Source organism: Drosophila guanche, unplaced genomic scaffold, assembly GCF_900245975.1.
Source record: "Drosophila guanche unplaced genomic scaffold, DGUA_6, whole genome shotgun sequence".
NCBI lineage: Eukaryota > Metazoa > Arthropoda > Insecta > Diptera > Drosophilidae > Drosophila > Drosophila guanche.
In genome coordinates this window covers 670,449-687,239 of record NW_022995744.1, presented here as the reverse complement: position 1 = coordinate 687,239, position 16,791 = coordinate 670,449, and the positions used below count along the sequence as shown (strand labels likewise).

At 43.5% G+C, this 16,791-nt stretch overlaps 1 protein-coding gene across 1 annotated transcript in view; it reads left to right on the top strand.

Moving 5' to 3' along the window:
* LOC117579766 (echinoderm microtubule-associated protein-like CG42247) overlaps positions 1-16,791 on the top strand; it is a 55,047-nt gene that overhangs the window by 870 nt on the left and 37,386 nt on the right. Inside the window, exon 2 of the mRNA XM_034265819.1 lies at positions 6,331-7,566. Coding sequence (XP_034121710.1) covers positions 6,583-7,566 — 984 coding nt within the window. The 5' untranslated portion in view covers positions 6,331-6,582. The remainder of the gene's footprint in view (positions 1-6,330; positions 7,567-16,791) is intronic.

Sequence of the window (16,791 nt, the reverse complement as noted above, 5' to 3'; positions counted from 1 at the left end):
TTTGCTCGTTATCCTCCGATATAGGCCGACACAGTCCACTGCACGAAACAGATATGGTCATACTCCACGGAACTATGTTTTTGGTATTCTCGTTTCTTCAAAATTGTGGATGCCACATATGTTAATTTTTGTGAGGGTGTGATATCCTAAAAGTCTGAAGGCAAAATCTAGTGGCCCTAGCCCATACAGTGTCTGAGAACTAGGCGCCAAGCAAGACGGACGGACGTACGGACAGACGGATAGGTAAAAAAGACGGCGATTGATCCAGATCATGAATATACATACTTTATGGGGTTAGAAACTGCGAGCACAAATTTAGTATACCCCTTAAACTCTTCGAGTACCGGGTATAAAAATACAACAAAGACAACAGCAAAGGCAAAGGCAACGGCAATGGTAAAATGTATCAACAAATCAGCAGTGCATTGGTGCAGTGGCGGCGCGAGCTGAACATCCAACCATGTGAATGCCTCAATGGCGCCCGCAGCTCGAATCGCAATCATATTAAAAGCAGAGTTGGAGCGCCAAACATTTGATGCCAAAACAGTGCGCCGATCTAGCGCGCGGACAGAGCATGTGGCATGTGGCGCGGACAGGGATTCAGATGGCGCTGGTTGCTGCGGCACAGCGATTCCCCAACCTAAACTAATCATGGCTACCCATCAACGGTGTTCAGTGAGAGGGGAAGGGTAGAGTAAGGGAGAAAAACCCAAAAACCGTAACACTTTTCCAGGCATTTGCATTTTCCGGAGAAGAGGGAGGAGAGAGAGGGAGACAGAAAGGGGAATACCGCCTCAAAGCGAATGCTGCCAAATGCTAATTTCCTGGCAGAAAACTTTTTTGTTCATTTGCTTTACTAACGACAAAATAGCCAGGAAAAGGCGGACGGAGCTTAACCCAAAAAAAGGCTAAGCAAAGGTTAGTGAATTAAATTCCAAAGATGTGGATGTGGCACTAAGTGCACTCCACAATCCTCATCCCGCACTCCTCATTTCGACTAGATCTTTATACATATAACTCATTAACGGGAAAGGTTTCTGTTGCTGTCAGATATTCAGCTATAGCTGTCAGCCCAGCTGGGTTCAGAGCTCCTCAACAAGATGCGTCAAACTCCAAAAAAATGTATACATTTGCTTATGCAAGGGTCAAGTGACGAACTTGTTAGGCAGAGATTGTGCAAGATTTCCTTATGATCATGATGATCATAATCGTAATCATAATGTGTTCCATACGCAACAAAAATAAACTGCGCCTACACGCAACAGGAACGCCTTGCCAAAAGTGGGAAATTTGGGCAATCGCATTCCCACATTATCTTGCAGAGACAACTGAAAGTTTTTGCACAAGACGACAAGTGCTCGAATAGGAACACGACGACGACGACGACGACGACGACGACGACGACGACGACGACCATTCTGTTCTCTCACACATTTAAGGACATGTGCTTTTCTTTTCAGCAGTCCAGCTTGACATGAATATCCTCCCAGCCATTCTGCCTTGTGCTGCTGTTCAAGCTGTTGGTCTGCTTGTAGTTTCCTTGCCTTCGAGTCATGCCTTCCCATTCATTCATTCATTTTGACATGGCAGCTGCCTGGTCAGCCCCCCTCCCCCAAACCATTTGCCAGGCATTTTCCCATTCGAGGAGGGGCTCTTGTTGTGGTCGCCTTGCCTTTGGTCGGTACCCTTCATCGGACGAAAGCCGGCAAAACGCAACAGCTTCGACTTGGTGGGCGGGAGTTGCAAGAGTGCAGTTGAGTGGGAAGACAAAGCACGAGTACTCGGCTGTGTTGGAGTTGGAGATGGAGTACTCCTACTCCAATCGGAATCGGAGTCAGATGCGGTTGTATATGTTGTATATGGCTAGGCCAAATGTCGCTACCCTGGTTCGGCCTGTTCCTGGCTCGCATGCTCGTGGCTGTCGCATTCCTCAATGTCTCCCTTTAGTAGCGACATGGGCATCATACTTTGTATTAATAAGTTTTCTCGCGCGACTGACAGCAGCTGAATCCAGTCGAAGACTGACTTTTCTTTCCGTACACTTATATGTACATTTATATGTATACTTGGAACTTGGGTAAACTTTTGTTAGGCCATAACCCCACAGGCAAGATGGTGTTCGTTTTATTTTGGATCACATTTGGAATCATATTACCAAATTGGGCATCAAAAACCTTTTCAGCTGCTTTGTGTATTATTATCTTTTTTTAAACACTTGTGGTGTTGGATCAAAAGACTGAAATCACTTCCTTTCTAATCCTGAAGTCGACTCGCTTTTATTTGTGTGTTAACCATTGAAAACTTTGAAAATTCTTTACCAAACTTCTCCCAGAATGCTTGCTGGGTTTACTTTTTGTCCACTGCAGTCAATCTGCTTCTTTCCGTCTCGCTGTGGGTATGCGTTTGGGCATTGTCCTGGTTGCCATTGTTTAATGGTTACATTAAAAATGCCTCATTGTTGGCTCTGTCGTCGTTGTCAACTTCTGACCGCGCCCTTTGCACAAACTCATCGCCGCAACTTCTTGTTGTGGAACGGCGCAGGAATGTATGCAATACGAAATGCATCGTTGTGCATTGGAGAGTTCTGCCACATGAACTGCTGCACTTCTCTTAGCTATCGCGCTGCCACATGATGCTTATTATGGCAGATTCCATACACTCATACAAATGTGTATGTCCTCTGATTGGGACATACTGATTGTTCTGAAAAGAGGGAGAGTTGAAGAGAAGAAGCTTACTTGAGTTGTTAGCTGAACTCTACTAGATTGTTGTGCTCTGTGCATGTTAGGGAAATGTATATAGTTCTAAAATAAAAGCAGTAGAAGCTTATAGAACATTGTTGGAAATATGTAACATGAATGGAACTCCCATTAAGTCGTACCAAAATAAGCACCCAGCACCCGCTATTGATAAAATAGTCAAAGATTTTCAAAATCTAGTCACAATATTATTTTATACTCATTCGAGAATATGGCTCGCAATACACAAATCACGCATCTCGCCGGAAATGGTATTAAAATAAAACATTAATATCAAAAACGTTGCGTCGCCCCAACAAAAATGTGATTAATTTAAAGAAGTCGGGGTGACGGTTGGGTGGCACACCATGTTATTCCCAGAGAGCGTCGCCTTCTAATACAAATCAAGAGTAATAGCATTGTAATAAAAACAAATTTCCCCAAACGTTTGGCCTAATTGTACAATGGACAAAAATGAAAAAACTGTACAATACACCTCTCAACAAACCGACCAAAAATGTGCTTGTGGGGCGGGGAACTCTGCCAGAGCTCTGGCTGGGAGTGTTGCTTGCGCGGGAGACGACCGTTACACAGAAAATTTCACATCCCTGCCTAAAGCACTGAAATCCACACAAATTGTTTCGCCAAAGAAGTTGCATGTGAGTGGGGAATAAGGTGCTGCACGATGGTGGAAGTTGACGTCGTTGACTAAGTCGACGACAAAATACGAATATATAAGCTCACACATACAGTAACACTGCAACAACTACAACAATTCAAACACGATAAGCCAAAGTGCGATTTCCTCTCCCCTTCGGGCTTTGTCCCCGCCCGTAAGTGTGGGTGGGTGCGAGGTGTAGGACGTGTACGTACGATGGTGCAGTGGCTCGAAACGCGAAATAAACATTTTTTTGACTAACACAATTTTATATTAATCGCTCTCCGTGAATTTCTTAAGGTATTTTAACATAATTATGAACAACGAACCTAAATTACCAAACTTAATTTTTTAATCTATCGAAAAGTTGCCTTTAAAACCCATATTTCAGCCAATTGTAGGTACAGCGTGCAGCGTTGATCGATAGATTCTAAACCCCTTTGAGTATTAAAATGCTCAAAAAATTTGGCGAAACTTGCAGAATATCAGGTAGTTTCTTGGAAAAGAATGTGTACACATACAGTACAGTGGGGAGCACTTGTGAGTACTCACAATAACTGACTTTCGTCGCGCATAACTTCTAGACGAATGATGCAAACTGAACCAATTTTTGTGGTAGATACTTTGTTGTTAATAAATAGGCAACCAGAAAAACACAAGTGTGAGGCTTTTAAATAGCGACAAATAAAAAAACTCGCATGTACTCCATTTTGCACTTTTTGTTGTTTGCACTTATTTTATATTTCTAGATTTACAAATCAATATTCTTCAATATTTTTTGTTTATATTATAGTAATACCTAACATCAAATTAAGACTTTTTTCTCAATAATCGAAGCAGATTTCAAGAATTTATTAACTAGTGCCTATGTTGTACCTAAAAGAAAAAAAAAACCTATCTATTTAAAATATTATTGTGAAGCATACTGAAAATCGCTATACCCTCAGCAATCAGCCCCTGCCTGTTAAAGAGTTTAGCTCAGATCCCGGCAGGTAAGCAACGAGGGCTCAGAAAATACTACCAATGAAACCTATAGGAATTCCTTAACTTCCAACAAAAGCTTCTATAGCAAGCACAATAATTAGAGAGGAGAAAGATCCCTCTGCCTATGCCACTGCCTAAGGTAATAAGTAGTGCAAGGAGAGGGCAGAAAACTCGGAAAGGTGGAAAAGCCAAGTGGCTGAGAGAACCTAACGTTTGGCCCCCATGCCACGCCAGACCATAGTGTTCCCCTGTGCAAGTCTGTGTGAGTAAGGGTTGGGTTATGGGCTTAGCGTTGCCTGTGGTTTCTACGACTTTAAGCAGAGCACAATTAGATGAGGAGAGGTTGCGAGGGAGAAGTGGAAGTGGAAATATAAAGGAACCGATAAGGGGCAGTACGGTAGCGGCAGCGTCAGCGGCAGCATTAGCCCCATAAGTCAGTCAGTCACACATACAGTGAGGAGAAGTGAACGTGTAATTCGAAGCGCGAGGACAACCATGAGGAGAGGGGTGGGCAGCGGCATGGGCCTCTACTGGAGTTCCCGAGGAAAATTGGCTGCGTCGACGACGAGTTTAGAGTGGACCCAGACGGCAGCAGGTCGCAGCAGCAGAAGGCAGTGGAGACCGAGGAAGCACAACAGAGGCACATGAAACACATTTCAAAAACACTTTGACCGGCAAAGTTGCCACACGGAATTTCTTCTTGTGCAACGTCGAGGAGCGAAAGAAAAAGCAGCCAAAGGAGCAAAGTTTCGCACTTTTGTTTTGGCCAACTTTTGTTTGGAATATGTTTTGATAAACTTTCTATTGAGTTCATTAAATTTGATTCAAGTTAATGTGTGTGTTTCTGTGTGTGTGCAGTGTGCTGCACTCCACTCCCCCGAGTGTCCCTGGAAGATAGTGTGCCTTAAACAAGTTAAGACAATTGCGCAGGATTGATAGTCAATTAGTGGAAGTGCATGCTGATGCTGTTGCTGCAGGACACCGGCATCTCCTTGTCCTTATCCGCCACATCCTGTTTTCACTGCTGCGCTGTGGCAAGAGCAACAACTGCTCGTGCATAAATAACCCAAAACAAGAAGCAACAACAACCGCCAGACCAAAGTGTCATTAACCTAATTGCCGCAAAAGAAGCCCCAAAAAAGGAAAAAATATACGGCCATAAAACAACTTGCAACGGTTGGAGTAAAAACGAATTTGCATAAAGCAGGTAAAACTCAAACCCACAAAATGGTAAAAAAAAGAAACAAATTTTCCCACTGGCAGTAAATATTTATTTTTTGTTGCAATTGTAAAATACACAAGAAACTCCAATGCAGTAGAAGGATGTATGTATTGGTTTGAATGGCTGTGTGGCTTTATGTCAGTGAGTGTGAGTGGTTTCGTCAGAGACCCAAGAGACCTATGCCACTTAAGTCCGGCCCAGAACTCCGGCCGTCTGCAGTTTTTCGGTTCTTGCAACTCTTAATCTGCTTTGCCTTCGTCGAGGGCCCCCCTACCACTTGTTGCGAAGCTGGGTTGCAAAAAGTAGAGCCGGGCAAATAGTAAGCGATATTTTCAACCTCTCCAGTGCACGAGAAGTGTGAATGTTTGCAGTGTGCTCGCCAAATTGTTGAGTGGGGCTCTTTGGTCTGTTTACTGGGACAAGGGAGCTGGTAGAGTGCTCGCTGGACGGGCCCATTGAAAAGTGCTCTAGCGTGGAGATGGAAGCGGAGTTGTGAAGAGAATCTGGACAATGGGACGCAATGGATACATTGTATTGAGAGTTCCGGACATATCGATGGCAGAGGGGAAGGCTAGAGACTGTGACTAACATTTAATAGCTTTGAGAGCGACACTTGAGAGTGCATTCAAACGTACATATGAATGCGTGTAGGGGCAACTAGATAAGTGTATGCGGAAGAGGGATATGTCCAGATAACTATTAGTGTAAATTAATATTTTTTCTTGCAGTATTGTGGAACATCACACATCGCTGGAGAAACTACGACTGCCGGCTAGAACGAGAACAAAAACTTGAAGAGGAAGGAGCCTTGAGAAAAGAGCCGCTAAGAATTTCATTGCGTCGACGCGACGACAGTGTTGCTGCCCCTAGCAATTCGTTTGACCACAACAAATCTAGCACGCAAGGTGTCGTACGAAAGTACAGGTGCTTCTAGCAGGCGTCTCAAGAGAGCCTTCTAAAACGCGACTTCATACACGAAAATGAACGAAGAAAACGCCGATTACCTGGCCCACGAGGCCGCTGACATGGCGGATGAGGAAAGGGATGTGGATGGTCGGAACGGGGGCGGGGACCTAGAAGGAGATGCGGATGGGGATGGGCATGGTCGTAGCGTCGCAGCTGCTAATAACGAGTTCGTGCTTGGCGGCCAAACAATGCCACAAATTAGTTCGAACGCACAGCTCGAGGGAAACGTTTCGCCAACACCGAAACCGACCCAGACAACGGTGTCCCACTTTGATGATAATCTGCGGAATAATAGTTTTAGCAACAAGCACAGCGGCAACATTAACAACAACAACAGCAACAGCAGTGGCGGCAATCACCAGCAAAACGAAAGCAACCACAGCAGCCCCGTCAAGAGTCCTACGCGTAATATATCGTCCAGCTTCCGGATACAGAATGCCCCCTACGATGAGGACGAGGTCCTAACGGCCGGTGACTTACAGCCAAATATCGTCGGTGCATCTGCTGCAGCAGCTGGAAGTGCTCTTGGTGTTGGTATTCGGCACGTGCCCGACTACTGGCAGTCCAGAAACGTCGGCTCGGGTGGAGTTCAGAGTGGTGTCCATAGCGGCCATCAGAGTCGGGCTCTCAGCCCGAGCTACCTGGAAAATATGAGTGAGACCTCGGAGCAACCGCCTGTTGTGCCACTGGTCCGCTCCAAATCGCGGCCGGAGATCTCTAGTGCGGCAGCGTCCCGCTACTCCAATCTCTCCTATTGGAAGGCCCGGCGCGTGGTTTTTTACCGCAACGGGGACCCGTTCTTCCCCGGTGTGGAGTTGCGCTATAGACCCGGCCGCGATGTGACGTCGCTGGACAACCTGCTGGACAAGATCTCGCCCAAGATGGATCTTCCCCGAGGGGCACGCTATGTTTTCTCCATGGACGGCGACCGAAAGTATCATTTGGATGAGCTGGAGGATGGCGCCTTCTATGTGGTCTCCTCATTTAAGGCGTTCAAGGTGAGTCTCCCCCCGAGCCCCATCGCAGATTCTCATTCACATATTTTGCACTTTGCATCTTTCATTATTTTGAAGTTTTAGTGAAAGTTTTCACGTCTTCGAAAAATCAATATAAATTTGAATATTTTGGTATAATGTATAAGGTTGTGCCAGTAATTCTGTTCGCAACAGTACTATGTGTGTGTAAGTACATGAAGGGTTATGTATGTAAGTACATATATAAAACTATGTGTATACATAAATAAAAAGTTTTGGCCTTTTTCCTTGCTTCTTTTTTGCGGTCAGGTTTCCCGTCCCACCCGTCCCACCCGTCCTACCCGTCCCACTTCCACTCACTCTCCAACCAGTGTAACGGTCACTTGGCCTAAAAATGCGAGGTATCGCTTGACTTTTCTTCTTTGTTTTGGTCCGTCTTCCATGGAGTGGGAGTTTAAAAGAGGCAGGGGTAAGAGGGTGCCACATTTTTGCATGCAAACACTTTCGCTTTCTCTCCTTCAGCCTTTGTGTTCTCATTCTTGCCAAATGAGCGTGTGCACTGGTGTGTGTGAGAGCCTCTCTCTCACTTACGTTGTTAGGCTGGAATGTGGGATTTTAGCCCTAAAAAAGTAACAATACCAACAATTAGCTAAAGTTGTGACCTGAGACGGGGGTGCAACGCCATCGCAGGAACTAGGGGTTAGGTTGTACGGTCTACGGTCGAATGAGAGTGGTAGTGCCAAAGGAAGAGAGAGAGAGAGAGAGAGAGAGAAAGAGGCAAAGAGAAGCCGAAGGCTGGCTACTAATGGTATGACTTAATGAGTGGCCCAGCTGATAAAAACACTTCAAACTAACTTCAATGCCTTTGCCATTGTAGCTCGATGACAGATCGTTTGGGATGGATTCATCGATATCTCGTGGATATCCGTGCGCAAAATCAATCAAGTATGCATCTTTTTAGAGTCCCGAGCTCTTTCCGAAGATATTTGTTTTCTAAGTCCGTTTCCCCACAACTTCCACGAGGCAGCTATTAAAAGTGGAATCTTCACAAATCACTCGCAGCATGCGGGCTCAGCAATCAATTGTCTGCATATCCTACATGTCCCTTGAACATATATTGAAAAAGTTTCCACCTTATGTTTGGGGAAGGCGAAAGAAATGAAATGGGACTGCGAACAGTGTCAGGACGAGGAAGAGTAAATAGCGTGAATTCAAGCAAGTTATAATCGATAACGACCAAAGTCAAAAGCCAGCACCAGCCATCTATCTAGTGCAGCCAGAGTCAAAGAATGCTAGCGCTCAAGACAAGGAGGGAGCCGACAAAAGTCCCTCATTGCCAGTTCCTGCCCACGCTCTGAGTTTCAACAGTAGCTTTAGCTTTGGCTTTGGCTCCGGCTGCGGGTTCTGAGCCGACCATGGCACCGTGTGCGGTGCGGCCACGTATGTAGCTGCAACTCTGGATAAAACCAAACCGACAAAGGCATTTCGGCGCCTAGCTCTCGGCGGGCAAACAAAAGCACAGCATGCCACCTCCTGGCTGCCTTCGCTCTCATATGAAATCATAACTTATGATGAAGACGAGCGTCCGACCTCCTGTAGAGCCGACGGCACTATCCTGCAATCCCCACGCCGCGCTTTGAGCAGTGTACAAAAGGCAAAAAAGAACAATAGGAGAGCAGGAGCAGGAGTCCGCTAGAGAAAGCTCATCGTACTGGTATATACAAATCAAATGGGAAATGCATATAAAATCACCAGCCACTTCGGGCGCTCTCACGCGAAAAAGGCCAATTTGGAAACTTGTGGCGTTTCACTTAGGGAAATTATAAATGTATGCAAAAGAGGAGAGAGAAAAGTACGCAGAAGTTCATCCTGAAACGTCTTGGAGAGCTGGCTTATAATATAAATTAATTTTGCGGCATGCTCACCAGGCACACTGTTTAAAAAATCATTTATGATAATTTATTCATCAATCTCGGGCACGCGGGACTATTCTCGCTGTGCCGGAACGAAATTTGAATGATTTTGGGTGCAGCAAATTGCATTAACCTTGTAAAGCAGCACAAATAATTGCACTGCTTGCGCTAAACACTGAGTAGGGTCGGCTCGTGCCCTCATAATTTGGAACTTTTAGTCATGCAAAGGTCGCATAACATTCGAGTGTGTAGTACAATAGGGGGAGTGATTGAGTTGGAAATTTTTTTTTTTTTTTCAATTGAAAACTTAAAAAAAAAATTATTAATCAAAACTTAAGAATGTAAAAGGGATGCTTTATTGGCATTAAATGGAACTATTTTTTATTTGTAAAAGATTTTGTTAGGATTTTTATACCCGGTACTCGAAGAGTAAAAGGGGGAATATTGTATTTGTGCTCGAATGTGGATGTACATATGTCACGCACAGAAGGAAACGTTTCCGACCCCATAGAGTATTTATATTCTTGATCGGCCTCATTAGCCAAGTCTATCTATGTTTTTCTGTCTATCCGTCTATCCGTCCGTCCGTCCGTCTGTCCATCCTTATGAGCGCCTGTATATCAGAGACTATAAGAGCTAGAGCCACCAAATGTTGCATCTAGATGGCTGGGATATCCGAGCATTTCAAGTGTATTTCAAAATTAGGTCCCGCCCGTTCCACCACCACAAACACCGAAAATCTGCTGTTGCGCGTCACATGTCTCAGTACTACGTACATCTGCACCTTAGCGGTTATTTGTCAAGAGACGCTGCAGAGGCAGAGACGTGCCTGCGCGAGGCAGACGTCCTTTTGAGGGGGCGGAAGAGGGCGTGGCTCATTTTTGAAATACACTGGTTTCAGTGTGAGCATACAGCAGTCTGGAGCCAAAATTTGGTGTCTCTAGCTCTTCTAGTCTCTGAGAACTAGCCGACAAACAAGACGGACAGACGGACAGACAGACACGGCTCTTTCGACTCGTCTATTGATGCTGATCAAGAATATATATACTTTATGGGGTCGAAAACGTTTCATTCAGTGCGTTACATACAACCGTTATTCCCCACAAATACAATACCCTATTTTCTCTTCGAGTACCGGGTATAAAAATTCCGTAGGTATTGATCACCTCGATTAGATCATAGAATTGGGACTAGATTAGATTATTAACATAACCAGAAAAAAGAAATGTATTTGCTGTGGCTACCCCCACCCCATCCAGCAGCTTTTTGTTTCTTGTTGCTCATTCTTTCTCACTCGCACATGCTCGCCTCATGCAGTGTGTGTTACTGGGGGAGGGTGGCGAGCTAAAAGGGCGTGATGGTGTGCGAAGTGATCTGATTTAAAATGTACAATGGAAAATACGAAAAAACTACTAATACTGCCTGATTACCGGGTACAAAAGTGGTGACGAGTAAGAAGAGTCTCACACGTCACTCCTCTTTAATTTTCCAACTACTATTAATGATTTTAAGATAAACTTGTACAAAAATAGACTAATGGAATTTATGCGATTGTTGTAATTATTAAGTACAAATTAAAGTACGTTGGGAAATGTTGCAGCGGGAATTGGTTACATTCAATATTTCAATACTTCGTTTTCTTTTTTCACTCTTTCATTTATTTCTAATGTAATTTGTAAATTTCTTTGATGGACTTAAATGAAATTCCATACTAATGCAGAAACTGCCACTTTACCTTTAAAATTAGATATATATTATGTAATTTAGTTGCAACTTCCCCAAATTGGCCCTACCTGACCGACAATGCCACTGTGCCATAAATACGCCTTAAAGGTGCAGCACGCCAATTATGAATGATGGCCACCGCTGCGCCCAGGAAAAGTGCTGGTCAGCAAAACCGGACACGCAGAGCTGGTAGCTTTTCTTTCCAGGGCTAGGTCAGAGCCACAGCTCGTAAAGAAATTAAGATTTTTGGCACAAACGTGAGCCGCATGCCAAGAAGAGTAAGACCAAGAAGCCAGAAGAAGAAAAGCACGCAAGGTCGGCCGCGTTGTAATTAACTGCATATAAAATGGCGGTCGGTCGGTCAGACAGGGGACTTAGAGAGAGAAAGCAGATTTAACGTCAATGATTTCCCCGCTTCGTGGCTGAGCCAGCAGCCAGGGAGGCAGCAAAGTTATGGCCAAACAAGCTGCAGGGACATGTGAACAAGATTAAACAAAACAGCCCCACACGGCACGGTCCCTGGTATCCACACCTCGCCACAACCAGGCCAAAACATCAGCGCTCGCCTTTGGGCTATAAAGCGTTTGATAAATTTCGCTGCCATTTACGTGTTGCACGCGCCAGGGATGTGAAATGTGGATGAACCGACTGGGGGTGGTTGGTTCACTGTAGGCGGGTGGAAGGGCTGTGGAACGGCTAAGGAAGCTGTCTACGTTCACTGCACCTGACGACATAAATGGCGCATTTGCGTGTTCGTGATCCTTTTCATTTACAACGCCAAGACAAATCTCAGTCGCCCCTCTCTCTTTAATCTTATCGTTCTTTAAGCGCTACTTTAAACATAAGGTGCAGGCCATGCGTATGCGCAACACATAAACATACAAATGAATGTTTATGACATGTCTGATTCACAACTGCGAAATCATTTGTACTGATTTTAATGTTGTTGATACAATGGTGCTTTAATGGAATTTTTGCACATCAGTTCAATTTTTATCTGGTATTTATTATTATTTTTTTATTTATTTTATCTATTTCCCAAGTAAAGAGCTTTCCTTAATTTCTTCTTGAGTTTCGGTTATCTTTTAGATGGTTTAGAGAGTAGAATAGTGTTGTTTTTAGAAGGAGGCTTTCTACTTAGTCGAGTTGAGTTTCGGTTATCTTTTAGATGGTGTAGAGAGTAGAATAGTGTTGTTTTTCGAAGGATGCTTTCTACTTAGTCTATCAGTCAGCAAGATGCTTTCCATTAAAGAGATGTACATATTCCATCATATCCCACTCTGGTGACTTCCTGTTGTATGCTGCTGCTGCTGCAATGATTTTTTAATTGCTCGATACAAATATAAACAGAGACAGGACATTTTTTGTGTACAGTTTCGCTTCTCGTGTCTGACTCATAGCTGGCATATGCTCGCATATTCGTCTCTTTCGGCTCCATTGTGTGTGAATTTAATGATTTTCTGACTACGTCATCAATTACATTTTTGAGTTGTCTGTCGCTGTGATTGAATTGAGAGTTGGAACACGTAACTTCTGTAGCGGCAGGACCTGTTTCTGGAGCACGAGTAGTAGAGGCACTGGTCATTGGATTTTTACCGATTAATTGCCGTCCTTCATCGGTTTACTTGTGTATTGTTTGATTTTTTTCTCAGTGAAGTTTGCCAATAAGTTCGTCTGAAAGCCCCAGAAATAATTGGCTCGGTCAGCAGCCGTCGATTGATCCGATTTTTGAAAAATGGCTTTACTTTAATTAAATGACTTTCTGGCCATAAAACAATTGTAGGAGTCTCTTGGCGAATCAATAAGTAGGCACACACTCGGATTCTCATTCAATTGTACTTTAGTTTATTTTCTCTTTTTACATACGACCGGTCTGCATGATGATTACAATTCAACTCCCTTTCTTCCCGCAATCCCGATTCCCCTCTTATCGATAGTCGTTAGTGATCTACTTAACCACTAACCAAATAGTATAGGTTAGTGACTTAACCTATTGATATCTCCACTCGATGTATCGGTGTCGTGGACTATACCAACGCGCGCTTATTCAAAGATAAAATGCTTAAAACCTGCTACAATTCGACTATGGTTTCATGTTCGCTACTACCCATACTCCTTTGTACGGTATCCTTGACTTTTGAAATCTCTCTACATCTTCTAAGATGTATCTATAATTTCTTAACACTTTTGTCACTCTGTCTTTGAATTTTGGAACAATTTTTTTAGAAACTCCTATATGGGTGTCAAAGTTTTTAATCATGACTATATCATTATAACCGTAAACGTGTGGCTTTTTCCGTCTTGTTTCGGTTGCCTTGTTGTAAGACTGAACTTTTTCTTGGTGGGTGTTTGCATTTATCCTAATTACTTCCAGGTTTCTCGGATTCCTGTGATTTTTTAGTTCTTCTAGGCAGCCGCTTAGAGGATCAGACACTTCACCTCTTTGCGAGACTCCAAATAAAATTCGGCTAGGGCGTTCGTTAATCGTCCTTTGTACCGTGTTGTTAAGAGCATGTTCAACTGTCTACACTACTTTATCCCAATGTACACATTTATCTGGGTCGACTAACTTTGCGATCATGGGGCCTAAACTTCTGTTTACTCTCTCTACTTGTCCGTTGGCTTGCGGCGATCCCGTTGCTATCTTTATGTGATTGACATTGTTTTGTTCTAAAAATTCTCCAAATTCTTTTGACGTAAAACAGCTCCCTCTGTCTGAAACAATGCATCTAGGTCTGCTGTACGCTCGGAAGTAGTCCTTAACTGCTTTTACCGCTTCTTTTGTACTGGTGGTCTTTGTAGTGTAAAGTCTTACAAACTTGGTGAATGCATCTATGACCACTAAGATATGCTTGTTTGCTCTGCCTTTGTCGACTGGCCCAAAATGGTCGATATGCACAACGTCAAAAGGTACTGATCCTGTGTCTATACTGTGTAAGAATCCTTGGTCTTTTCCATGCTTACACTTAAGGCAGCTCTCTTTTTGCCGCTAGGCTTTCGCTCTGACGTTTGTGAACCAGTAACTTTTCATATTATCATATTTCGATATTATCATCTCTTCGAAGGTGTTAGTTTCCAAGGTCAGTACCTGCGTCACCCTGCTCAGAGAACCCACATGTTGAATTCTGCTTCCTGCCCTGTGCTCTAATTTGTAGTCACAATTTTTTAATTCTAGCGCCCAGCGGGCTATTCGAGTGTTAAGTTCTTTTTTATTCAGCGTCATGGTCAGCGCACTACAGTCTGTCACTATTTTGAAGGGTATGCCTTGAACAAATATTCTGATCCGCTGTAGTGCGTAAATTATCGCCAGTGTCTCTAATTCGAAGCTGTGGTACTTTGCCTCAGTAACTGTCGTTCTTTTAGAAAAGTAAAATACTGGGTGCAACTTGCCATCACCCTTCTTCTGCAATAGTATTGCTCCGAAACCCAATGAACTTGTTCGCAGTGTAAGTCTGTCCGATCTTTAGGGTTATACAACGCTAAAATCGGTGCTTCCAGTAAATTATTTTTTAGCTGTTCGAAGCACTCCAATTCGGTAGTACTAAACTTCCTGTCTTTTTTGACCAGATCGTAGAGTGGCTTAGCCTTTGTTGAACAATCCTTTACAAACGGTCGGAAATATGAGCACAGTCCTAAGAAACTTTGTACTTCGTTCGTTTGTACTTTGTACTTCTGGAATTGGGAATTCTTTTACTGCTTGTAGTCCTCTTGTGTCTGGCTTGATCCCGTTTCCCGAAATAGAATAACCCAAGTACTTGACTTCTGACTGTAAAAATTCGCACTTGTCTAACCTTAGTTCGAGCTTGTTCGCTACTAAACGTTTCATTACCTCTTGTAACACTTCCATATGACTGTCCGCATCCCTCGTTGCTATCATTATGTCGTCCAACTATATTATGACTTTGTCCTGCTTTACTTTGGAATACAGCAGAATCGTTGCGTAGCCCGAAGGGCATTCTTAACCACTCATATTGTCCCATGGGGGTCGTGAAAGATGTGTACTTAACCGAGTCTTTATGCATGAACACATGAAAGTATCCATTTTTCAAGTCGAGCTTAGTGAAGAGCTTTTTGTGTGACAGTTTAGCCAACAGGTCGTCTATCAGCGGAGAAGGAAAGCAGTCTTTTGTCATGCCTTTATTAAGTGTTTGACAATCGACGCACAGACTTAATTCTCCGGTTTTCTTTTTTATTAGGACTATGGGCGAAACTCGTCTATCATCTTTTGTACCTGCGACTTTTCGCTATATGACAGTCTTCTAGGCGGATAGTGGAACGGCCTTTGGCTTTCAAAATTTAATTTCATCTCCCACTTGGTCTCCGGAACATTCGGTCTGTTTACGTCTACATACGCTGTCTTAACTAAGCATCTGAGCCGCTCTTTCAGTACTTGACTACAGTCGAATATTCGGCTGGTAGGACACTAAAGTTCGCAACTAAATTCTCACACCTTTCGTCGCCCTCTACTAGGGCCACTGCCCCGGATTGTTCATTACTGGCGTCCCCCCTGAACTCTATCTTGACCTTATGCCCGCTCTTTATTGGCCATTTTTCTTCTAGTTCACCTTCATCTTCCGTTTCACAATCATTTTCCGTCTCACACTCATTTTCCGTTTCGTATTCTTTTTCCGTTTCACTCGCATTTTCTGTTTCACTCATTTTCTGTTTCGCCTTTCTTTTCCATTTGACACTCATTTTCTGTTTCATATTCCTTTTCCATTTGACACTCATTTTCTGTTTCACATTCCTTTTCTGTTTCACATTCATTTTCTGTTTCACTATCATTTTTTCCGACCCTTTCGCCCACTGTTTCAGATTCATTTTCCTTCATCTTTCCCCTTTCGGTATTACCTGTGCTTTTTTCCTTAATCTTATTCTTTGTGATCATGTCACTTACAATCTTGAATTTACATAGTCTCATAGAATCTCTACCTAGCACAGTCTGATTGCCCATCGACTCGTTTGCCACTAATAAAAGTTCAAAATAACCTGTTCGTTGTTAGAAATTACAAAACCATCTGCTTTCCCGAGAACGTAAAGTTTACTGTTGTAACAGTATATAAACATATGAGGGCTTCTTCACTTTGCTTTCGTTTTTATAACACGTAAAGTTATAAAAACTTAAATGTTTATATTTCTGGGAGTGATTTGAACTTAAATCTATTTGATTATTAATGTCATGTAATCGTGAGAGGCACGCTATCTTCATGAAACTTATTGGGCTTCCTGAGTCGATGAGGCAATCTAAGGACAAACATATGTTACTGTTACTTTTAATGAAAATGTTAAACCTTCGTAAGTATTCATGATGTACTTTATCTTTCCGCTCGTGGCAATGAGTTACCTGATGATTCGTGCTGCCGCAGTTGTAGCACGCTCCTTTCTCGCGTTTGAGCTTTTGGCACTCCCCTGCCATGTGCCCCCGCACGTTGCAGTTGTAGCAGCGAATTGGTGTTCAGGATCCTCCACAGGCAATGGCCCGTATTGCCATATACGTGGAGGAGCTAATCGACGGAATCATAGAGGGCATACCGGATGAGACATTGCGACGCCAAGCTCACATGCGGTGCTTCGTGGCGCCGTATTAATTGCTACGAGCGTTTGGAAAAAT